At 39.6% G+C, this 25,117-nt stretch overlaps 1 protein-coding gene across 2 annotated transcripts in view; it reads right to left on the bottom strand.

The window, feature by feature from the left end:
* Positions 1–246: 246 nt before the first annotated feature.
* DCT (dopachrome tautomerase) overlaps positions 247–25,117 on the bottom strand; it is a 42,479-nt gene continuing 17,608 nt past the window's right edge. Inside the window, exons 5-10 of one of the 2 annotated variants that reach the window (XM_010358899.2) lie at positions 24,890–25,069; positions 22,986–23,121; positions 15,214–15,264; positions 7,987–8,034; positions 5,806–6,007; positions 247–3,030 (exon numbers count right to left, since the gene is read on the bottom strand). In XM_010358899.2, the coding sequence (XP_010357201.2) occupies positions 2,852–3,030; positions 5,806–6,007; positions 7,987–8,034; positions 15,214–15,264; positions 22,986–23,121; positions 24,890–25,069 (796 nt within the window). In that variant the 3' untranslated portion in view covers positions 247–2,851. The remainder of the gene's footprint in view (positions 3,031–5,805; positions 6,008–7,986; positions 8,035–15,213; positions 15,265–22,985; positions 23,122–24,889; positions 25,070–25,117) is intronic. The other variant, XM_010358900.2, reaches the window with a different exon arrangement.

The following is a 25,117-nucleotide window of genomic DNA, read 5'->3' as shown; positions in this document are numbered from 1 at the left end:
ATCAAAAGTAACTTCACCTGGGGAAAGGCTGGCTCTCCTTTTCCTACCTGTTCAATACAGATTCAGAAAATAGCAATTGTTTGGAAACTCACCAGAAAATAGCATATCAGTTTAAGAGATTACTTTTCAGACTGAGGTTATTATGCATTTTACATGTATATATACTTCAATATACATGTTGAGTGCCCAAAAGATGGGAATTGATGCACACAAATTAAAAAACAATAATCCTCAAAAGATAAACAATAATCTGTAAAACAACATTTATTTTTCGTTTCCTTTTTAGTAAGTTTTCTACTTCTTAATAATGTGAGATTAAAACGAGTCACTAAAAGTATTATAATTAACAATGTTAAATCGTAAGCAAGATACAAAGGTCAATTTTAGAATTAGAAAGGAATTTAATGCACAAAGGAAACATGTTATTGCATTTTACCCCATTTCTGAATGTTAGGTTTACAAAAAGCATTTCTATTAAAATCATATATGCAGTTTTTCTAATACTGAAGATATAAGCATAAAGTGATCTGGTCATTTTTCTTCAAGGTTGAATTCTTTCCCCTATCATTGAGAAATATAGCCCACAGTATTTGGTGACATTTTCTGAGTTTATTTGCATGATATTCAATGTAAGTAAATACCAACATTTTATTCTGTTGGTTTATCCTACCTTAATATTTGTTAAAACGTGCTCATAATTGATTTATTGTAAGGTCAGAAAATGTTAGAAAATTGTTTTTCTCTTATATGAACTACAAAATCAGGAAATTCTCTCAGGAAGACATTATAAAACATAATAGTTATAAAAAGTTGCCCACACTATAGATAAAAGTAGCTAAGTATAACTGATTACTATTTTTTTCTACCTAAGATAGATCTTGCTTTAACCAAATCTTATGAGAATATGAGAATTCTGATATACCCGACAGATAAGCTAGAGGTGGTTATTTGCTTTATGAAATTATTCATAATAGTTCACCTATAAAAAGCAGTTTTTCCTGGTGCTTTTAATATATAATTGATTCATACATAACTTTTCCGAAATATATATACCATGCACAATTATATCTTCATTTTAACAAATTTCTCTTTTTGTTTAAAACCAAGATTTAAAAATGTGTTCCCCAACTATCCTGAGTTCAGAGCATAAACATTCCAGAGTGGAGCTTGTGAAAGATACAGTGCTGTACTTTCCATGAATTTGTTAACAGCAGGAATTGAGAGTTATACATGTGGTTGAAGCTAAAAAGCCCAAGCAGGGCTTTACCCCCATGAAGGACTCCGGGCTATCTTGATCTTCACCACTGAGCCTGCTCTCAGATGCACCTGTAACTTTATGAGATTCAAACTCAAATTCAGTTCCAGCTGGGCTTTGTCCACTTCTCTGGCTTTAGCAGTCCTATTGCAGTGGAAAAACTGGTTTTTGGTGAGTCTTGCACTCTCTAGTCCCCCTTTATGTAGAAGGCAGCTCCAGGGACCTCTTAACACCCATTCTTTACAGACATTCGTTCCAGTAGAGAGGGATCCCCGACAGACAAACCACACCCTAGAACTTCAGTCCCACTCCTGATGCACAGAAACCAGATATGAGCAGACGAAATGTGTGTGGAAATCTCAAGAGCCATGAACTTCTCTGAAGTGGGGTCCATCATGATAAGTCTGAACATCGTAGTAAAGATTGCCTCATTCTTATTTCTCATGATCTGATGATTGCATGGCAGAATATAACCACTTAATTCTGAATTGCCATGTTTTGTACAGATGGTTTGCTTTCAAATAAGGCTTAATTGGTCAGCATTCGTAAGTAACTGTGAGTATACTGCAACATCAATGAATCTAACATCAATGCTTAAAAATAAGCCAAGTGCATTATGTGGAAATAATTTTTCATCTGAGGCTACCTAGTAAAGAAATTGGTTCAGGATCAGCCAAAGAGACCTCAGACTAACAGGACTCAGGTCAAATTGTCTCGTGTTCAGGTTTATAGCCTCGCCAGCCTTCAGTCAGCCTTTCTTGGAAAGAGTAATTCTGTATTTGTTATAGGTTTACAGTAGTATATCAACAAACCAGGAAGCTCTATAATTGTATTATCTTCTCTATTTATCACTATAGAATCAATGTGTATCTAGCTATTGAATCCTGTAATATAGGTCTACTGTTTAAAACTGCAGATTTTAAGTAAAATCTGTAAAATCTAATTTACACAATAGAGCGGAATTGAACCTTCATTTAGTCATTTTCTGTCCTGTAAAGAAAACAAGGCTTATTCTCATCTTCTAAGCTGGAGAGGAAAAAGATAGAGGAAAGAAGAAAATGAAGCCCAAGGAAGATAATCAGGAGGGTGCCTAGAAGCAGAGATGTTTATAGCTAAAAGGGATCTTGGAGATTCATCTAGCACCTACCACCTCTCACCTCCATGCCATTACCAATAAAGACACTGGGGCTAAGAAAGATTGATGCATGGTCTTGGCCAGGTCTCAAATTGCACTGATCTGCAAATTTAAATGACTCCCCTGGATCAGTGTTTTGGGACTTTTTGTTTTTTTAAATGCTTTCAGAAAAGGAGGAGGCTTAATCAATATGGGGGATTATTATCAGATATCACAAACTGTCAGGCCTACCTTTATTTGAAGATAGAGGTAGCCTCAAGCACTTTAGTTTGGGTTTGTTAAACAAGCAAGCAAACTGGAAACTACAGCTAAGCATCTTCTGAATGAGATCGTCATCACTATAGAAGAACCTATGTCAAAGATCTTCAACTCAAGAAGGAACAGTGAGGATTAGTTCCTTTATTGTTAGGGTCAGAACTATGGGTTGGCCAGCCTCTTCTCTTAAGTAAGTCATGAGCACCCTAGGCTTCTTCCGTGTATCTCTTGCTGCTTAAATGTGTCTCCATTAGGGGTGTATATCCTTTTCGAAGTCTTCTATATTGAAGAAAAGCCAGCAGCACAAAAAGACCAACCAAAGCCACCAGTGTTCCCATGACCACTGAGAGGGTTGTGGGCCAACTTGGAGTTTCTTCAACTGAAACTAAAGCAGAAGAGAAGGGTCTGCAGTCAGCATTTTCATCAGCTGAATACTTTCAGAAGAGAAAAAGAGCAAGCGCACTTGGCTTTCACATGCTTTTTTGTTAATAAAGCAAAACTACTCTTGCTAGACTAAAATTTATCTTCTCCTTTCTCACCATTTATCATATCCACAATTGTTTTTCTTGGGGAAGTCGGAAATGGCATCCCATTACTTAAATACAGCTTATTGCATTTTAAAAATTTGTTACAATAAATGCTTATGCGGAAGAAACCCTCTAAGGAGGAATGTAACTACTTTTGTGAGTTAGAAACTCATTTGTAAAAGTGCATGCTAAAATGGCATCTGGGGAGCTGCAAAATATACAACCCTCGGGTAGAGAAATTCTGCTGTTGTCTCTACCTTTTTTATAGAATGATAAGCCTATGAGAGGGATCAGACTGGCTATTATACTAGGAGACATTCAATAAACAAGCAGATGATATTTATACCCATTTGAATAGTTGTGAATAAAATGTCAATCTCCCACATGATAAATCCAATCTTCTACTCAAATATATTTTATAAGCACTCTTCCACAAAATTGGTGAATTTCATTTTTGGGGTTTTTTGTTTGTTTTGTTTTGTTTTAAGATGGAGTCTCGCTCTGTCACTCAGGCTGGAGTGCAGTGACGTGATCTCGGCTCACTGCAACCTCTGCCTCCCGGGTTCAAGCGATTCTCCTGCCTCAACCTCCCGAGTCGCTGGGATTACAGGCACCCGCCACCATGCTTAGCTAATTTTTGTATTTTTAGTAGAGACAGGGTTTCACCACACTGGCCAGGCTGGCCTCAAACTCCTGACTGCAGGTGATCCACCTGCTTCAGCCTCCCAAAGTGCTGGGATTACAGGTGTGAGCCACTGTGCCTGGCCAAATTTCATTTTTAATATGCGTATGCCTATTTGTCATTTATTTTAAAAAGTATATTCTCTTTGGCCAACTGTTCTTAATTTCAGCTCTTCTGAATTTTTCTATAGCTTACACTCACCTAAATATAAGATTCTCTTTCTAGTCCTTTTTCTGCAATCCCGCGGGAGGTCCTGACCTGTCCTGATGGGATTCCTCCAAGAGGGTTTTGATCTGTCTCCTCCCGCTTCAATCCGGCAGCACCTATTGCCGACTTCATCTTCTTAAAACACAGATATTTTGATTCTGCCATTTCTTTGTTCAAGACCCAAAAATGGTTGCCTTTTGCTTTTGTCCAAATCATCTGGCTAGTTTTTTAAAAAATTATGTTTTAGAAATTATGGTAACATACATGTAACATAAATTTGACCACCTTGAAAATAGTAAGTGTTGCTGAGGCTGTAGAGAAATTGGAATCCTTGTGCATTGCTGGTGGGAATGTAAAACGGTGCAGCCACTGTGGAAAACAGTATGGGGATTCCTCAAAAAAATGGAACAAAGAATTACCCTATGACCCAGCAATTACACTTCCGGGTATAGCTGAAAGAACTGAAAGCAAGGTCTAGCAGAGATATGCAGTGCAGTGGCATTACGTACATTCACATTGTTGTGCGACCATCAGCACCATCCATTCTCAGAACCTTTTCATCTTGTAAAACTGATACATTGTGCCCACCAAACAGTAACTCCCTATTCTCCCCTCCCAACCCCTGGTAACCAGGGGTCTCTGTGAATTTGACTATCTCATAGTCTCATATAAGTGGAGTCATGCAGTATTTGTTTTTATGTCTGGCTTATTAAACTTAGCTTAACGTCCTCAAGGTTCATCCATGTTGTGGCATATATCAGAATCTCCTTCCTTTTTGAGGCTAAATAATATTCCATTGTATGTATATGCCACCTTTTGTCTATTCATTCATCTACTGATGGACACTTGGGCTGCTTCTACTTTTTGGCTATTGTAAATGATGCTGCTATGAACATGGGTGTGCAAGTATCTCTGCTAGACCTTGCTTTCCGTTCTTTTGGGTATACCCGGAAGTGTAATTGCTACGTCATAGGGTAATTCCTTGTTCCATTTTTCTGAGCAATCCCCATACTGTTTTCCATAGTGGCTGCACCATTTTACATTCCCACCAGCAATGCACAAGGATTCCAATTTCTCTACAGCCTCGGCAACACTTACTATTTTCTATTTTTTTGATAGCAGTCATCCCAATGCGTATGAGGTGGTATCTTATTGGAGTTTCTGCCTGGCATCTAAGGCCCTCTGTACCTAGGCTCTTTCATAAATTTGAACTTGATTTGAGGTAACCCTCTGCCCGAGCATCCCACTACAACCAGGCTTGAAAGACTCAGGTCAAAGAGGGAGAGATTGAGCTCTGAAATCATCTTGATTGTTTTCTAGGCTGAGACTTTGGGTAGATACACTGTACAGGGACCAGCTGGATTTAGAGATTATTCCTTGACGCAGGCCTGTTTACTTCATTGGTTAGAAATTTGAAACAACCATAGAGAGGCTTTTTATTAATCCAACTAATTCAGAGAGAATTGTCAAGTCAGGTGTAGAAGTAGATAGTTCCTTTAATAAGATCTATTGAAAACTTTCAGTTTTCTAAAACAAGAGTCAGCTCATTAGTCCCTTTCTGATGTTTAGTTGATAGTTTAAAGGCTCGTTTTGCTAAATACACATATGCTAGAAAGATGGTCAATAAACCTAACTAGACCTGAAAGCTTCAGTTAAAGTTCTTGGTTTACATTAAAAAGAAAGCAAGCAAGCTAGCTCCTTTAGAAGATGAATGAATCACCCATTTAGAAGTTGTGTTAGTTACCTGGCAAATTAATGGCATAGCTGTAGCCAAGTTGGTCTGCGGTTAAAAAGAGTTCTTCATTCGTCACTGGAGGGAAGAAAGGAACCATGTTGTACATCCGATTGTGACCAATAGGGGCCAGCTCCTGAGGCCAGGCATCTGCAGGAGGATTAAATCTTTTCATCCACTCATCAAAGATGGCGTCAGTAAAGGAATGAAGAACCTGCAAGACAGTTGAACACAGCATTTAACATGAATCAGTCTGTTTCGATCACGCCAACCTGACTGGAGCTTTCTCTAAAGTGGAATAACTTCTTCTTGACATGGGATCTTCTGTATACCCATGTGTGGAATACTGCCTTCTGTATAGCACCGTGAGGAAGCCCAAATCAACTCATACAGAGTGACCATGATGGTGAGGTTCAAGATTTCAGGAAGAAAAACAGTGAAGTTTTCAACGATGTATGAACCTCTCTCTCCAAGCAGGATGATAAACCGCTTTGTCAAAGGTGCAAATGAAAGTTCATGTTGGATTTAACATTGGTTGCAGATTGAACGTTGGAGGCCTTGAACATATATGTGTTAACTGTGAAATTCAGAGAAAAGCAAGTATGGTAAGATACATGTTCTAGTATTGAGATGATTTGGTTTAATAGGAGAGAAAGAAAAAGTTGCGTTTACAGGTTGAGTGTCTGAAATTTGAAAATTTAAAATCTAAAATCCCCCCAAACCTGAAACTTTTTGAGTGCCAACATGACACTTGAAGGAAATGCTCATTGGAGCATTTTTGGATTTTTTGAATTTGGGATGCTCAACTGGTATAATGCAAGTATTCCAAACTCTGAAAAAATTCAAAATCCCAAACACTTCTGGTCCCAAACAGTTCAGATAAGTGATACTCAATCAGTATCAATATTATAATATAAAGGAACAGTAAATTTTTCTCACCAGGAATACTCTTCTGTCTACTCATTTCATAACCTCTCACTTGAATTCTTGCTGTTATGCCAGCAAAAGGAAGTCTAGAAATGTAATGTACAAAGTGCTCATTTACATTTTCTCAAGGAAGCCATTAAAGTCCTTTTAAAATAGAGCAATTACTATATGTTTTGAAATATTAAGAGCAAAATTTCCACATTGATAGCCCTGATTTTGTAACATGATACAAGTTTGAGAGTTCGGTCCCATCGTGGTGGTTAGAGTTCCTCACTCCTTCCTGGATGTAAGTTCAAGGAGCTCAGGGGCAGTGTCTTTTTTTCATTCCCCACCCCCGGATCCCCAGAGCTTGTCACCCCAGGGTATCTCACGTGGAGAAAGGGAGGTACTTATTTCAGGAAATACTTATTCAATGTATTCATTCCTCCATTCATCACTGTACCCTGTACCTCATTTATAGCACTGATCAAATGATACTATAACTTGTTATTTATGTATCTATGTCCCCTAACAAGATCCTAACTCCTTAAGCTCTAAGATAAGGACTTTTCACCTTTGAAATCTCAGGCTTCGCATACAACCTGGACGGAGTCAATGTTTACTAAGTATGTATTGGCTAATGACAGTGTCATGCAGCTTTATTTACGTAAACAGTTTGTGCAAATAAACAGAGTGTCTAGGGATATACAAAAATATATTTTCCAAAGAAGGCCACACAATGTTTCTTGACTAACATGCTTTTCTAGAATCTTGCCACTCCTTCATTGAAGGTTGGCTTCAACTGGCCTTTCCTTGAAACTTGGTGAGTTTCTGACTCTTTTATAACCAATAAAATGCAGCAGAAGTGACATTTTGTGACTTTCAAGGTTAAATCATAAAGTGTATTGCAGGTCCTATCTTGTGCCTGAGCCCTGAACCATCAAATAAACAGTCCAGCTGTCCTGAGGCAGCCATGCCGTAAGGAAGCCCAAACCAACTCACATAGAGTGGCCATGATGGGGAGGCTCAAGATTTCAGGAAGAAAAACAGATGGCGGCCCAGTCCACAGCTACTCCAACACCTATCACCATCTGACTGCAACTGCACTGAAAGATGCTAAGCTAGAACTGCCTAGTCAAGCCCTTCCAAAATTCCTGACCCACAGGAATGGTAAGAAATGAAATGGTCACCTTCAAGCCATTGAGTATTTGGGTAATCTGTTATGCAGAAATGGATAAGGACAACAAAGGAAAAAGCCTGAGCAGAGCCTCACAGGCCCATGGTTACCAGCATGTGTAGGGAAGGGAGTTCCTTGGTCCCCTTCTCTCTCTTTCTCTCTCTCTCTTTTTTTTCTTAAGACACAAAATTCAATAGAAATTTTGTTTGTAGTTCTTATATTCTCAGTGTGAGCTGAATTGGGACCTGCTGCCCCATGCAGAAGTGGCCCATTCCTGGAGGCAGGGGAGAAAGGGAGGGGTGAAATGGGAAGAGCCCTATTCTTCCTCAGCATTGGGAGGCTAGAGACGCCGCCCCTTTCTCCTGGGTTCCACGAAGGAGAACAGATGGAATGCCAGGTCTGAGACTTCTCCTCCACACTGCTGCCTCCTGGGTAGGAGGGGAGCTAAGAGATCCAGACAGAGAATGAGAAGGCAGAGGTGGTGAAAGGGGGGTAGTGATGTGGCTTGAGATGAATAAAACACAGCCTGTGGAGCTGATGATCCAGGATCACAGAGGTCTGTAAACCTCAACAGTGGACACCAATAACATGGCATTGGGAAGGTAGGGAGGTATTATCTTATATTATTAGGCACCTAGCACACAGCACCTTTCTTGTAGGAAATTGTTATTCAATGGTTGTTATCACTATGAGTATACCATCAGTACTATTATTATTTTAACTTGGAACAAGGACTTATGGAAGAGGAACGAAGGAATTTGCATTTTGCCGGTGGGTGGCGCCTGCAAGCACCTCTGAAATCACACACACTATGTACATATAGCCAACGAGGAACTTGGCATTTAGGAATGCATGTGGCACATGCCTAGTGCTTTTTGATAAGTAAATTAGTGAATATTTATTAGTGTTTGCTCAATTACCCATAATGACATATTGAAACCTCAAAACAGCCTGATTTGGTGAATATTATTTGTTTGCTCAGGCTGCTGTAACAAAGTACTACAGACTGGGTGGCTTAGACACCAGGCATTTGTCTTACAGTTAGAGACAGTGTCTCACTTCTAGGCAGCTGGAAGTCCAACACCAAGATGTCAGTGGGGCTGGTTCCTTCTAAGCACGGTGAGGGAACATCTGTTCCAGATCTCACTCCTACCTTCTCGGGCCTTGCTGACAATCTTTGGCATTCCTTGCCTTGTAGATCTCCATCTTCATCCTCATGTAGTGTTCTCCCTGTGTGCAGGTGCCTACATCCAAATTTTCCCTTTTTATAGGGACACCACTCACTCTAGATTAGGGACCTACCCTACTCCAGTGTGACATTTTATGTTAATAAACTACACCTGCAACTATCCTATTTCCAAACAACGTGACATTCTGAGTTATTAGCTATTAGGAATTTGACATATGAATTTTGCAGGTGACAATTCAACCCCTAACAGTATTATCCTGTTTTATAGATGGGGAATAAAAGGCACAAAAGTGTTAAGTGACTTGCCTAAGGGCATACAGCTAATATATGGTAGAGTAAGAATTTGAACGCAGGAAGTCTGGTTCTAAAGTGAGAGTTCTTAATCCACATACTCTACTTCCTCTACACCAGCAGTCCCCAGCCTTTTTGACACCAGGGACTGGTTTTCAAGGAAGACAATTTTCATGGACCAGGGGGTGGTGGATGGGAAGGGAGAGGGTTTTAGGATGAAACTGTTCCACCTTGGATCATCAGGCATTAGTTAGATTCTCATAAGGAGTGTGCAACCTAGAGCCCTCTCAGGTGCAGTTCATGATAGGGTTTGCATTCTTATGAGAATCGAATGCTGCTGATCTGACAGGAGGCGGAGCTCAAGCGATAATGCTCGATTGCCTACCATTCACCTGCTGTGCAGCCCAGTTCCTAAGAGGCCACAGACCAGTATGGGCCCGTGCCTGCTTGACACCACCACACTGTAGTACAACCTTCAGGACCACCTAGAATAAGAAAAATCGATCTTGAAGGTGTATTCTCAAATCTTAACACTGCAGAAAGAGTATAGTTTGACCTATGAATCCTAAACCAATCATGAACTTTTAGATAGCGCCTAAGTTCAAGTCAGGGATCAAATCGTGATGATAGAAAGAGACAAGAGACTATCAGAACATAAGGAAGATGCAGATGATGCAGATTCAGTGCTGTAAGAAGCAAATAACTTATAGAAAGCATCAGAATTCACCAAGGGAAAAATGTAAATAATAAAGGAGAAGACAAGATTCTAAGGCAATTAATAATCTGGAGAGATAAAAAAAGGGGGGAGAAATAATGAGTAACTGAAATTGTAGCTTTCAGGAGGGCTATAAAACGTACAATAAATGTTCTAGTACGGCTGCACACAGTGGCTCATGCTTGTAATCCCAGCACTTTGGGAAGCTGAGGCAAGAGGATCACATGAGAGGCCAGGAGTTTGAGATCAGCCCCGGCAACAGAGTGAGACCCTATTTCTACAAAAATTTAAAAATTAGCTAGGCATGGTAGTATGTGCCTGTGGTCCCGGCTACCTGAGGCTGACGTGGGAGGATCACTTGAGCCCTGGAAGTCAAGGCTGCAGCGAGCTGTGATTGTACTACCGCACTCCAGCCTGAGTGATAGAGCGAGATACTGTCTCAACAACAACAATAACAACAACAAAAACAAAGCTCTAGTAAGAACAATATACAGAGCACCCAAATTATAGAATGTAATTTTTTTGAAAAGACTGATATGCACTGAGAAAATGCAAAGAATCCAATGAACAAAATGCTGCAAGCAATAACATATCTGCAACCTAAAAAGAGAAGTAGTACAATCTACGGAATAAGTAGTTTTGTTAAAATTGTAGGCATTATTCCTCAATAAGATCCGTTGAATTGCTCTTGAGAAACTAATTGTATCTTTGTTAAATACAAGTTAAAAATGAGCTCAGTTTATATCTCTGTAAAAGGTCAAATGTCATTTGCGGGTAGGAAGCAAAAGCAGAAGTTAAGTAAAGTGTATCATTGGGCCGGGCATGGTGGTCTATGCCTGTAATCCCAGCACTTTGTGAGACCAAGGTGGGAGGATCACCTGAGGTCAGGAGTTTGAGACCAGCCTAGCCAATATGGTGAAACCCCATTTCTACTAAAAATACAAAACATTAGCTGGGCATGGTGGTGTGCACCTGTGATCCCAGCTATTCGGGAGGCTGAGGCAGGAGAATCACTTGAACTCAGGAGGCAGAGGCTGCAATGAGCCAAGATGGCGGCACTGCACTCCAGCCTGGATGACAGAGCGAGACTCCAACTCAAAACATAAATAAATAATACATAAATTTGTATCATTGGTGCCTTTCATCTGCTCGAGGGCTACATGGCTATGTTTTGGTATTAGAAATTGAGTACTTCAGAAATGAGGTTCCAAATTTTGGCATATAAACCTACCCTATCTTGTTCCAACAAAATGAGGATAGGTACAGAAAATGAAAAAAAAAAAAAACAGTAAATTTCAAAGTAGAGGCCATATTGAAAAAAAAAAATGTGATTACATGGGCTTTCAAGGTAAAGATTTTTATGTAACCTGTGCAGAAGAAAGTAATCAACCAAAAAATATTGTACCTGCAGGATACAGAAAATAAAATACAAGAAAGTGTGCATTCTTTTTTCAAGACCATTGGAGGTTAAAGTTACTATCAAAGGGCCTTAGCTTAAATGACTATAAATTCGGATTCCCACCACATAGATGAAATAAGAAGTTTCTGCATCTGGAGAAAGGGACCATGGAAATATGAGGCCGGCTGGGGGAAAGATGTGTGTACATCATTAAAGACCAGCACACTATAGTTTTCACTACTTGAGTTCATGTGTTACTGCCCAGAAGGCATCCTTTGTCATCAGACTGGATCCTACTGTGGTGACATGCTATTGCTCTGGTTCTCTGAGAGTCAGAACTAAGTGACAATTCAAATGTGATCACTTAAAAGCCACATGACAGATGTAAGCACACATAGGTCCATATGGGAACTCTAATTTAAAACTTAAAGTAGAAGGCATACATTAAAAAGTTGGTTTGGAATTTTTAAATGAGAGAATTCCTAATGGCAACTCCTAAAAAACATATTTCATCATGTTTGTTATTTTAGGGAAATATCTATTTTTGTCTTGTTCTACCAAGGATTTGAAAACAAATATAACTGGGATGTTGGTTTCACATTGCCCTAACTAGGCCATATGTAGTAGGCATGAAATAGTTAAACAACACCAAGCCTCTATTTAATTAACTAAGCTCTGCCACAAGGAGGAGGGTACTACACAGAGAGAATATTTCAGTGACGAGAAACAATCTCCTATGGACTCAATGTGTTCCTCTCCTCCCAACAAATTCATATTTTGAAATCCTAACCCCCAGGGTGATGGTAATAGGAAATGGGGCCTTTGGGAAATAATTAAGCCATGAGGATGGGGTTCTCATGAATGGAATTAGTGCCCTTACCAAAGAGACCCAGGGAGCTCCTTCTCCCTTTCAACCATTTGAGGACAAGCAAGAAAATGGCCGTTATGAGCCAGGAAGAAGTTCCTCACCACACACTGAATCTGCTAGTGCCTTGATCTTCAACTTCTCAGCCTCCAGAACTGTGAGAAATAAATGTTGTTTAGGCCACTCAGTCTCTGGAATTTTTGTTTTGGCAGCCTGAATGGACACAATCATGGAAGGAAAAAAAAAAAAGATATTGGAGCAATAATAGCATCTTCCAGGCTGGGCGCGGCAAGGATGGTGCTAAAATTTTCTCTCCCTATATCTCCCCACCCATTCTTTTATAGCACCCTGAGCAGGCAAAACAGAAAGTATTTCTCAGGTATTTTGGAGGAGTTATATCAGGAACACATCCCCCCACACAGACTTGTATAATAGCCTTGTATACTATATGTGTGTAAAAATGTACAAAATATACATTGTATACAAGCTCTAACAGCATGCATACAAAAAAAAAAAATCAAGAGAATTAGAAATGCCAATTCCAAACCCTTTAGGAAAAAAAGCTTGTTCTTCAAGAATTAAACTCTGAACAGATGCAGAGGACTACAGGAAGATTCTGCTAGCTCAACTTTAAAAGAAGTGACCAGTTCAACATGCATATAAGCTGACATTACAGGTTGGAGAAACAGAACCAAGGTGATGCTAGAAGAGATTCTAGATAGAGACAAAGCTACCTCTCAGGCCATTCTTGGCTACCTAATCATGAAAACTCTAGGAGAGAGGAACTCAACTCAATGCTAGAACCATCTTAGATTTGTATGTAAGTTGTGGTTTGTCATTATATTCATACTTTATCAAGAATGAATTGAATGTAATTCATAGGTTTAGTTCTTCTCAATAGAGTATGCATTTATCCTTATAAAGTCTAGAGTTGAAGACAACCCATTCAGGTAACACTTACCACCTGTAAGATTAAAGAAAACAAGCCAGCCCCCAGCCTAGCCCGTAGAAATCCTGCCACCCTGGGGAGCCAGAGAGGGGTCCAGCCACCCTCTCTGATACCTCAGCTCTTACAAAACTCATCAAGATGTTATGCTACTTAGGAGGTAGTAACTGTGCACCTGCTATTTAAAAACTAGTATTAAATAAGGAAATGTGACATTTAAAAAGCATAAATACATCCTCACAATAAAAGCAATGACTCTATCATTTCAAAAGCCGTGCAAAATTATTCACATCTGCCCTTCACCAATTCGTGTTAATTCCTATTAATATGACCTAACGGGACTTAATATCCTCAGCTATAATGAATGCAATTGTGAAGAGACTGAGTTAAGAATTGTCTAAACTGACAAAAGGCAAAATGGTAGTTGAAAGATTGAACACGGGGAGATTTTTTAATAGGAAACTTTTCTTATAAATCTCTGCTCAGCCACTTACTGGTTGATGTGACCTTGACACATTTCTTAGCCTCTCTAAACTTTATTTTCCCTGTGTTTAAAACAAGAAGAGTAGTTTACTATATAGGGATTTGTTCATTTAAGAGGTGAGCTTTGCATGACATCTCACATAGGAGCTGTCACAGAATAGATTTACAATAATAAGACACTGTCCTCACAAATATGTACAGAACTAAGTGTCAGGTACTGTTCTAGAGGTTGAATATGTTTTCAGTGATCATATTCTTTTTCCATAAACTAATAAAACCTACAAAATACAACTTTACATAACCAGATTATTAGGTTTTCCGGGAAAATAAAATATTGAAAGAGAATGTTGTATTTTGTTACTCACACAGAGAACAAATTACTTTCATTAATTCTGACGTTTTTGGATCTTTAGGGTTATTTTTTTCTTTTTCCAGAAGTCATGATCACAAACAAAAGTTATGAACAGACAGATCACAGAAAAGGAGGTGCAAACTGATTTTTTTTTTTTTTTTTTTTGAATGTCTGAAAAGATGCTGGACTTCACTTTTTTTTTTTTTTTTTTTTTTTTTTTTTTTTTTTTTGAGACGGAGTCTCGCTCTGTCGCCCAGGCTGGAGTGCGGTGGCCGGATCTCGGCTCACTGCAAGCTCTGCCTCCCGGGTTTACGCCATTCTCCTGCCTCAGCCTCCCGAGTAGCTGGGACTACAGGCGCCGGCCACCTCGCCCAGCTAGTTTTTTTGTATTTTTTAGTAGAGACGGGGTTTCACTGTGTTAGCCAGGATGGTCTCGATCTCCTGACCTCGTGATCCGCCCGCCTTGGCCTCCCAAAGTGCTGGGATTACAGGCTTGAGCCACCGCGCCCGGCCACTTTTTTTTTTTTTTTTTTTTTTAACAGAGTTTTGCTCTTGTCACTCAAGCTGGAGTGCAATGGCGTGATCTTGGCTCACTGCAACCTCCACCTCCTAGGTTCAAGTGATTCTCCTGCCTCTGCCTCCCAAGTAGCTGGGACTACAGGTGCCCAACACCACACCCGGCTAATTTTTGTATTTTTATTAGAGACAAGGTTTCACTATGTTGGCCAGGCTGGTCTTAAACTCCTGACCTCAGGTTATCCACCTGCCTCGGCCTCCCAAAGTGCTGGGATTACAGGTGTGAGCCACTGCGTCTGGCCTGGCCTTCACTTATAAGAAGAGAAATGCAAATTAAAACTTGCTAAAATGCCCTTTCACCTATCAGGTTGACAAAGATGAAAAAGCGTGATGACACAGGGACAAAGAGCATAATGAGAGGGAATGATGGGGGAACTGTGGCTCTGACACATAGGTGAAACACAGGTATTAGGAGAGAGTATTGTCCAACCTTCTAGAGGCAATTCTGTAACATTTATCAAATTTCAAATGCATTTTTTTACCCTTTAAGCCAGGGATTCTATTCTCTTTACTTAGCTTACATGTTCAAGGACGTTTGTTGTAGCATTGTAAAGTAAAAGATTAGAAATCACCTAAATGTCCATCCATAGAAAATAGTTTAAAATCTTAAATTTAAAATTAAAATAATACATTTCAGGATAAATCCATGTAACAGAATACTATACAGCTATACAAAAAGGAATAAGAACGCCCTTTGGAACTGAAATGATTTGGAATAATTTTTTTTTAAAAAAGTGGGGGGAAGGCAAAGGGACACAGGGGTCTATAATATGCTACCATGTGGATAAATATATAAACATATTTGTGTATTTATAAAATATATCTGGAAAATTAGAAAAAAATGGTATTGTTTGCTAGAAGGTGGTAGTGATAATATGGACTTCATTTTATACATTTTATATTTTGAAACTTCTGTGTGCACTAAGATTTTAAGACGAAAAAGTTTAGAAAACCATGCAACGACTTTAAATAAATTAAGTGATAATGGGATATCATATGTAATAGGTGCCTTATACAGATGGTCCTCTGTATCCAATTATAAGTAATCCAGACATGATTTAGAGTATACAGAAGGATGTGTGTACCTTATATGCAAATATTATGCCATTTTATATAAGTGACTTCAGTAGCCACAGATTTTGGTACCCATGGTGGGGGGTCCTGGAACTAATCCCCTCAAGATATTGAGGGATGACTATAATTGCAACTGCATAAAACATATGAGAAGATGAAAAGAAATAAGCAAAAACATTGAGATGGAATTACAGGCATTTAAAAACTTTTTTCACCAACATTTCTGTAATTATAAATAATATAAAAATCATAAAACCACTAAAAATAAAAATTTCACATAAAACAATGTTATTTTAATTTTTTAAAATATTAGTCTAATTATGATTTTTCTTATTTAAAGTAAAGCGAAATGGATATATCTTTAAATGCTTCACTCTTGGGAAGAAAAAAGCAATGACCTATTGATATGGTTTGGCTGTGTCCCCACCCAAATCTCATCTTGAATTGTAGCTCCCACAGTTCCCACACATTGTGGGAGGGACCCAGTGGGATGTAATTGAATCATGGGGGTGGGTCTTTCTTATGCTCTTCTCATGATAGTGAATAAGTCTCATGAGAACTGATGGTTTTACAAATGAGAATTTTCCTGCACAAGTTCTCTCTTGTCTGCCACCATGTAAGATGTGCCTTTCGCCTTCCACCATGATCGTGAGGCCTCCCCAGCCACGTGGAACTGTAAGCACATTAAACCTCTTTTTCTCTATAAATTACTCCGCCTCGGGTATGTCTTTATCAGCAGCATGAAAACAGACTGATACACCTATCCTTTTTTTATATTTCAACTAAACTCACTCTAACACAGAATTATTTATACCTGTAATTGTGAGCTTTTGATTTCACTAACTTTGTTGTAGCCTAGAAGAGCAGACTCAGAAGGGCTCTTACAGGGTTAACTTAGGGTAGTCCATCAGCTATGTGTGGTTCAGAAATTCATTTTCTCCTGCTGCATATTTCTAAATTAATGAACCTATTTTATACACTGATGAGTAATAAGACTATTGTATGTTGTATTCCATTTAGAATGTCAATGTACAAGGTGGAAAACAGGCATGAGCTGTTTAGTATTTATCATGGAACCTATGGACCCCCCCAGTCACTGAGGAACTGAAGGAACTTAGAACTCACCAAATATACTTTCTAAAAGGATAACATCCAAGTATACTCTTAAGAATAGTATCTTTAGGAATTGGAAGGAAATTACCACTATGTAACATAGTTTCTTTCTTGGCATTTAAATAAGTTTACAGTCTGTTGGTTTCCTTTTTTTTTTTTTTTTTCTTTTCTGGATTATATCTAAATTTAATATTGAAGACAGCACTTAGCATTTCTCTGGCCTAATCTTATTTTCCATGATAAATGTGTGCATTTGCCTCAATTACCTTAGGAATTACTAGAAATTGCTTTGGAGTTTTTCCTGCACTTTAATGTTCTGCCTTCTTTTCTCATTATTGTGATCACATACAATTTTGTAGCTCTATTGCTTGAAGAGATTTCACAAAAAATAATTTTAATAAATGTCATGTGCAATATATTTGCATGAATTGCCTCGTGAATTTGAAATTCCAGAAGCTATAACTCTGTTAACTGAAATGCTTTAACCTGGATCTCAATATGTGAAAAATCATTTAAAGCTGAATTGGCTTCAGCATAAAACTCTTTGAAAATAGCCTGAAGTAATTGTGAGTTCTGGAGCTAGTACCAAAACATTATTCATTCTATGCCTTTAACGAAAGGCTGTGGCTTTTTGCTTATTTGTATATTACACATACTACTAAAGAAAATAAAATTTTAACATTAAGTACATTAAAAGCAACGAAGACAAAGATGATTAAATGTCTTATATCTCTGAACCATGTTAAGTCACGGGATTTCTCATCCATTAAGTTACAATGTGAGCTTCCCCCCTAAAGCAGAAGGAGAAATATGACTAAAGGGATATCCCTACTACAGGCCAGCTATGGTGGCTCACCCAGTGCTTTGGGAGGCCAAGGTGGGAGGATTGCTTGAGGCTAGGAGTTCTGAGACCAGCCTAGGCAACACTAGTAAGACTTCATCTCTACAAAAATAAAAAGTAAAAAAAAAAAAAAAAGCTGGGCATAGTGGTACGTGGCTATAGTCCTAGCTTCTTGGGAGGCTGAGGCAGGAGGATCACTTGAGCCCAGAAGTTCGAGGCTCCAGTGAGCTATGATCACGCCACTGCATTTCAGCCTGGGCAACAGAGAGAGACTGTCTCTTAAAAAGAGAGAGAGAGAGAGGGAGGGAGAGAGAGAGATTCCTACTATCCTTACTACAAACTAATACAAAGAAGAGCAGTGAATCCTTTACACCACAGGTTGATAAATTAAAGCCTGAGGGCCTAACAGAGCCTACAACCTATTTTTGTAAATAAAGTTTCATTGCAACACCACATTCATTTGTTTATGCATGATCTATGGCTGATTTCATGCTACAGGGGCAGAATTCAGTAGTTACAACAGAGAACATCTGGCTCCAAAGCCCAAAATATTTGCTACCTGGCTATTTACAGAAAAATGTTGCCAATTTCCGTCCACTGGGTGGGCTTGCTCAAAAGAAGGAGATAAGGTTTAGCAATCCTGGAGACTTGGGATGCAGAAAATCAAATTACTAGCATCACTTTTAATAGGAGAGAAAGAGTTGGGGTATAATCCTTAATTTATCAGAGGATTCTGCTATTCTACTTATAACATATTGGAGTACTGGATAAGGAGTACTGTGACATTTTTTCTTATGAATATGAATTGTGTGTATAAATTGTACAGTTGACAGTGTATGCTTTAATAAATACTTAGAGATGTATAGTATAGATAAATAGATGTGCGGATGTATGGCTGAGAAAGCAGACACCAGAAATGCTTGGCAAAAGCTATGGCTGAGACGATAGCCAGAAAAAATGATCTGAACCATCAAGTTAGAATCATCGAACAAGGCAGGCATTCTAGAGAAAAGCAAAAATCGCTGTGGCGGCGTCACAGATAAGCCCCCATCTTGTTAAATAAGCCCCCACCTTGTTAGACCATTAATTCAGACTTCTGACAACCCCTTCATTTATTGCTACTATGCAAATATGAGGAAAGAAACATGTTTTCAAAGGAAAGAACAACTCTACCAACTAATTCCGTCTCAGGATTTCTTGAAGCTCACCTGACTATGTTTTTAACCTCTCTAGGAGCCCCAGAAAGCTACTTCACACCCATCAGGCGAGCTTAGAGTCACTGAAGGCTATACCTTCACTCTCCCTCTTCATAGCTCCTTTTTTTTGTACCCTGGGTTGAGTAACACTAATAATCACCTGTGAAATACTTCTGACTTTGTGCTTATTAGTAAAACGTCTTAGGGCATGACTGCTTTGGAGAACAAGATAAGAAATCTTAATTAAGGTTTGAAAATCTAAACCTAACATATGGTTCTCTAATTCTGACCATTATAAAACACGTTATTATTTTTATGATAACATTTGTATTGTACTTGACAGGCTCTAGACCGGTTTCCTATTGTCCTAATCTACTAAGAATCACTTCACTGAGTACAACATTTTCACCACTGATCGGGTTGAGACCCACACGTTGCAGAGTGGGAAACAGAAGCTCCATGTGGTTCAATTACATTCCCAAGATTGCCCTGGTCTGTATCAAGTAAAACTGATTGACTTGTAATCAGTCATGAAGCCTCCCAAAAGTCTAGAAAAACAAACTTCCAGCTGGGTGCGGTGGCTCACGCCTATAATCTCAGCACTTTGAGAGGCCGAGGCCAGAGGATCACTTGAGGTCAGGAGTTCAAGACCAGCCTGGCCAACATGGTGAAACCTTGACTCTACTCAAAATACAAAAATTAGCCAGGTGCAGTGGCACGTGCCTGTAATGCCAGCTACTTGGGAGGCTGAGGCAGGAGAATCACTTGAACCTGGGAGGCGGAGGTTGTAGTGAGCCAAAATCACACCACTGCATTCCAGCCTGGGCAACAGAGTGAGACTCCATCTCAAAAAGAAAAAAGAAAAGAAAAACAAACTTCTATAAACTGATGGTTTGACGATGCATTATAAATGCTATATACAGACTGAATTGTGTTCCCCCAAAATCCATATGTTGAAGCCCTAACCTACAATGTGACTGTATTTGGAGACAGAGCCTAGAAAGAGGTCATTAAGGTTTAATGAGGTCAGAATAGTAGGGCCCTGGATTAGTGTTATCGTAAAAAGAGGCATCAGAGAGTTTATGCTCTTTCTCCCTCCGCTATGTGAGGACGCAGCTAGAAGGCTCAGGAAGAGCGTCTTCACCAGGAACCAAATCAGCTGGCACCTTGGTCTCAGACCTCCTGGCCTCTAGAACTGTGGGATATAAATTTCTGTTGCTTAAGTCATCCAGTCTGTGGTCTTTCGTTATGGCAGCCTGAGCAGACTAAGACACATTGCTAAGATTAACATTAAGGCAAGGAAAATTCTGGAAAAAAAAAACAGAGAGTCTCTGGATACCATACAATCTAACTGAATAACAAGATAAACTCAAAATACTCGCAAAATAAGAAAGGAGGTGAAATTTCTTCTTGTAATTGCTCCAAAACTATCTATTCAAGACATGTAACTCAGAAGACACACAGACAGGGTTAAAATAGATGATGGTGAGTTTAGTATCCGTAAAGCAGAAGCACTGTTGGGGATTGGCTACTGAAACATGAATGTTTATGTTGTCTAAATCTCTTACGACAACTTGAGTGACCTATACTTAGAAAAGCAGTCCCTAACATTCAAGAGCTGGCCTGGCACGATCAACGAGGCCTTGATGTCCCCCTATCAGACATTAACAATTTCATAGAACATCGACAGCAGACAAGGCCACTCTGAATATATTATATTTTGAGTTTATATTGTTATTCAGTTAGACTGTATGGTATCCAAAGACTCTCTGGTTTTTTTCCAGAATTTTCCTCGCCTTAATGTTAATCTTAGCAATGTGTCTTAGTCTGCTCAGGCTGCCATAACAAAAGACCACAGATGGGATGGCTTAAGCAACAGAAATTTATATGCCACAGTTGTAGAGGCCAGGAGGTCTGAAGACCAAAGTGCCAGCTGATTTGGTTCCTGGTGAAGACGCTCTTCCTGAGCCTTCTAGCTGCAGTCCTCACATAGTAACCATGACGGATCAGGACAGAAACAAGAAAACCCCATAATATCTGAGCACAGACAAATTATGAACATTGTCCAAGACACAAAAGGCATGACATCCCCTTTCCTGGCTAATATGAGCATCTGCTGCTGTTTTACCAATTATGGCTTTAACCTCAGTCTAGTCTGCCCCATATACACATATAATTACTCTATCAAGACACCCAATCATAGAATCAGGAAGCATACCCCTGCTTCCTGACAACATCCGATTCAGAGCAGAGCTTCCAAAAGTCCTCCCCAAATCACCTGGCACAAGCCCAAATCCTTTCTGTCTTTTCCAGCACCCACTGGCTGAGACTCTCCACAGTCCTCCATTCTCTCCCTGCAAGGAATAACAGACCAATGTATTCAACTACACTGTATTCCTAGAGGTCACAGACTGGAGAGCATTGACTAGGGCAGCTGAACAATGTGGCCCTGACTTGTTCTTCCTCATTTTGTTTGTCTTAGAAAAGTTCACCAGGGGATGAACATACTCTAAAAACTAAAGGCTGGGCCCAGTGGCTCATATCTGTAATCCCAGCACTTTGGGAGGCTGAGGCGGGCAGATCAGGAGGTCAGGAGTTCGAGACCAGCCTGGCCAATATGGTAAAACCTTGTCTCTAGTAAATATACAAAACTTAACCGGGCATGGTGGTGTGCACCTGTAGTCCCAACTACTTGGGAGGCTGAGGCAGAAGAATCACTTGAACCCGGGAGGCAGAGGTTGCAGTGAGCCGAGATAGCGCCACTGCACTCCAGCCTGGGCAATGGAGCAAGACTCTGTCTCAAAAAACAAACAAACAAAAACACTAAAAAAGTTCAGAAATGTAAAATTTACAATCTTATTGTTAAGTTTTGTTCAGTTTGTTTTTGTTTTTGAAACAGGGTCTCACCCTGTTGCCCAGGCTGGGGTGCAGTGGCACGATCATGGCTCACTGCAGCCTCAACCTCCCAGGCTCAAGTGATCCTCCCACCACAGCCCCCCAAGTAGCTGAGACCACAGGTGCATGCTACCATGTCCAGCTAATTTATAAAGTTTTCTGGTAGAGAAAAGGTCTCACAATGTTGCCCAGGCTGGTCTCGAACTCCTCAGCCTCCCAAGGTGCTGAGATTATAGTCATGAGCCACCATGCCTGGCAGTTTTCTTCTTTTGTTTTAAAGTGAGACAGAAATTAAACTGATATACCAAAGGAGTTCATCACACTGAAATTTAAACAACTGTGAGGCTCCCGCACAGTCAACAGCAATCCTGTTTACTGTCTGCATTATTACACGTCAGAAGTATGAATCAGATTAATAAATTAAATTGCCTCAAATGTGAGTTTTTGTATTAATGCCGTTGGTGAAGGCATTTGTCATTTTTTGCTTATATTAGCCAGGAAAGGGGATGTCATGCATCTTGTGACTTGGACAATATTCGTAATTTGTCTGTGCTCAGACACGGTTATGGAGTTATCTTATTTTTGTCCTGATCCATCACGGGCACAGAGTGGCCTCGTCTGCTGTCGATGTTCTACTGAGATTGTTTATGTCCAACAGGGGACATCAAGACCTGGTTGATAGCACCAGGCCAGCTCTTGGATGTCAGGGGCTGCTTTTCTTCTTTCTCAAGTAAAGCTCACTCAAGTTGGCATAGGAGGTTTAAATGTCCAGCATGCCCTCTCCATTCTCCTCCCCTTTTCTGGCTAACAGAACCTCTCTTTCCTACAGGTAACACATTGAAGGTGGATTGTGTGGACTAATGGACCTCAACAACACTCATTTAGCCAATGAAAAATCATTTATTATTATGCTAATTTATGAATTCACCAGTGGAATTATAAACTCTTGCCTAAGATCATCCAAAAGTGAATCATCCCTGAAGCATGGGTTCTGATTAGGGCCTTCAAATGCTACCTAACCATCTCTATGGTATAGATGGACATTAATTTACATTTGCACACATCACGTTGTTCACACAGAGAATAAAACACTGCCAAATCTTAATTGTATGGAAAAAAATAAATCTGACATATTATCTAGAAAATTTTCATGCATTCTGAGTCTTTGACATACCACAAAAATGGGATCATTGGCAGCTGAATGTGGCAAAGCGTTTGTCCCGTTCAAGAAGGAATGAACCAAATTATGAAGGCTCATCACTCTAGAATCCAGAGTCCCATCGGCTTTATCAAACCCTTCCAAGGCATTCCTGGGAGAAACAAGTATATCAGTGACAACAGACAAAGACTGATAAAGGTCTCTTTTTTGTTGTTTTCAGCCTAGATGATAGTTTTCTAATTTGAGATTGGGTAGGTATATGGGAAGCTCTGTCATAACAAATTCACCAAGAATTAGGCCCAAACTTTAACGATAATCCTCTGTAAGGCGAGATAACTCCTAATCAATGCTATTTCTGAATTATATCTCTTTTGTGTACTGTGTGACAACCTTCATACCTGTCTCTCATACCCTTGGAGAGCAGGCTCTGTGCTTTCTTCAGATATTCATTGCCAGGGTTCAGTACCATGCCCAGCACATGATTGCGATCAATATTTTATTTAACATTTAATCTGATATTTATATTTCTCAACCAAATAGACCTTCAGCTTGACTGAAGGTCCAGGTACTCAATAGGCTGAGATAGGAGGATCACTTGAGCCCAGGAGTTTGAGGTTACAGTTAGCCATGATTGTGCCACTGCATTCTACCCTGGGTGACACAGCAAGACCCTGGTTCTACAGAAAAAGAAAAAAAAATTTCTACCACCATAAAAAGACTTTAAAAATTATGAAATACATTTATAAATAAGATTTTAAACAAAGATGGGTCCAAAAAGGGGGTGGTAGATAGATTAAAGATCTTCTCCAAAACTGGATTCTCTCTCCCTCTCTTACCTGTGTTTAAAGACAATTTGTATGGGACCGGGGCAGGGTAGGCTGAACTCACATGAAGAGGTTCTGTTAAGTGTAGCATGGCTCAGAGTCTGCTGGGGTTGGACACAGCCTTCAGAGTAGTGTCAAAGGTGGGGGAAGGATAACATTTAAGGTTGCTTTGAAAAGGAGGATGAATTAATTTTTCATTGTGACAAAAGTGCTATTAAAATAGATTGCATTTCCTATATGTTTGAGTTAGGGGAGTTGTTCTCAAAATGCAGTGCTCAGAACACCTTAACTAGCATTGTTTGGGATTTGCTTAGAAAGGCAAATTGTTAAGATACAGCCTATACCTACTGAATCAGAAACTCTGGGAGCAGGGCATGAAATATGTTTTTCTTTAGTGATTTTGAGATGTGCTTAAATTCTAGGCCCGCCTCTACAGGTACATACCACCACACGTGGCTACTTTTTAATATTTTTTTGTAGAGACAGGGTTTTGCTGTGTTGCCCAGGTGGTCTCAAACTCCTGGACTCAAGCAGTCCTCCCTCATTGGTCTCCCAAAGAACTAGTATTACAGGCATGAGCACCATGCCCAACCTGTGGTGGAAGATTAATAGTGGTCTTTAAATGTTAAGTATTGTAATGTCATTGCTATGCTATGATTTGAGTTGAATTTAGTCTGCAATACTCCTCTGAGATCTCAGACCCCACTATTAAGGTGTATGGCTGATAAATTTCTAATATCAACATTTTTAAAAATAAGAAAGAAAAGAGAAAGGGCATGGGCCTTGAAAAAACACTATATTTAATGAAGTATCCTGGTTCTGAAGACTGGACCTATTAATGTACAGCAATTAGAAATACAAAAGATGGTTTTGAACAGCTAAGTTAGAAGGTATTAAAACCACATTGTCAGTCATAGTAGATGGGTAAAGACTTTCCTCACACCAACCCCTTGCTAACTTCTCTTACTAAGCCTCTCTCCATCACTTAGCTTCGTAGGCAACCCCCAAAACCTGGGTTTCCTTCCAGTTCATTACAACCAGATGCATGAAAACCTGTACTGTACATGCAGGTCCAGCAGAGCTAAGAGCACCCACCTGAAACTGAAGGTAGAGTTCTGGAAGAAGGGAGGATTGTCAAACTTCTGGAGAGACAGGCAATCTCGTATGTTTTTTAAGGTTGGCAATTTCACACTATTTCTTCCCATTTGATTTCTTCTCAGCAAACCTTCATAGGTTCCATTGCACAAGGTGACCCGGTGGTTGTAGTCCTCCAAGCTAAGATTTGTAATAAGATATAAAATAATATGTCTTGGCTGGGTGCGG

This window comes from Rhinopithecus roxellana, chromosome 18 (genome assembly GCF_007565055.1).
Source record: "Rhinopithecus roxellana isolate Shanxi Qingling chromosome 18, ASM756505v1, whole genome shotgun sequence".
Classification (NCBI taxonomy): Eukaryota; Metazoa; Chordata; class Mammalia; order Primates; family Cercopithecidae; genus Rhinopithecus; species Rhinopithecus roxellana.
Note: the sequence above shows the minus strand (reverse complement) of the source record. Positions and strands in the feature narration are given on the sequence as shown.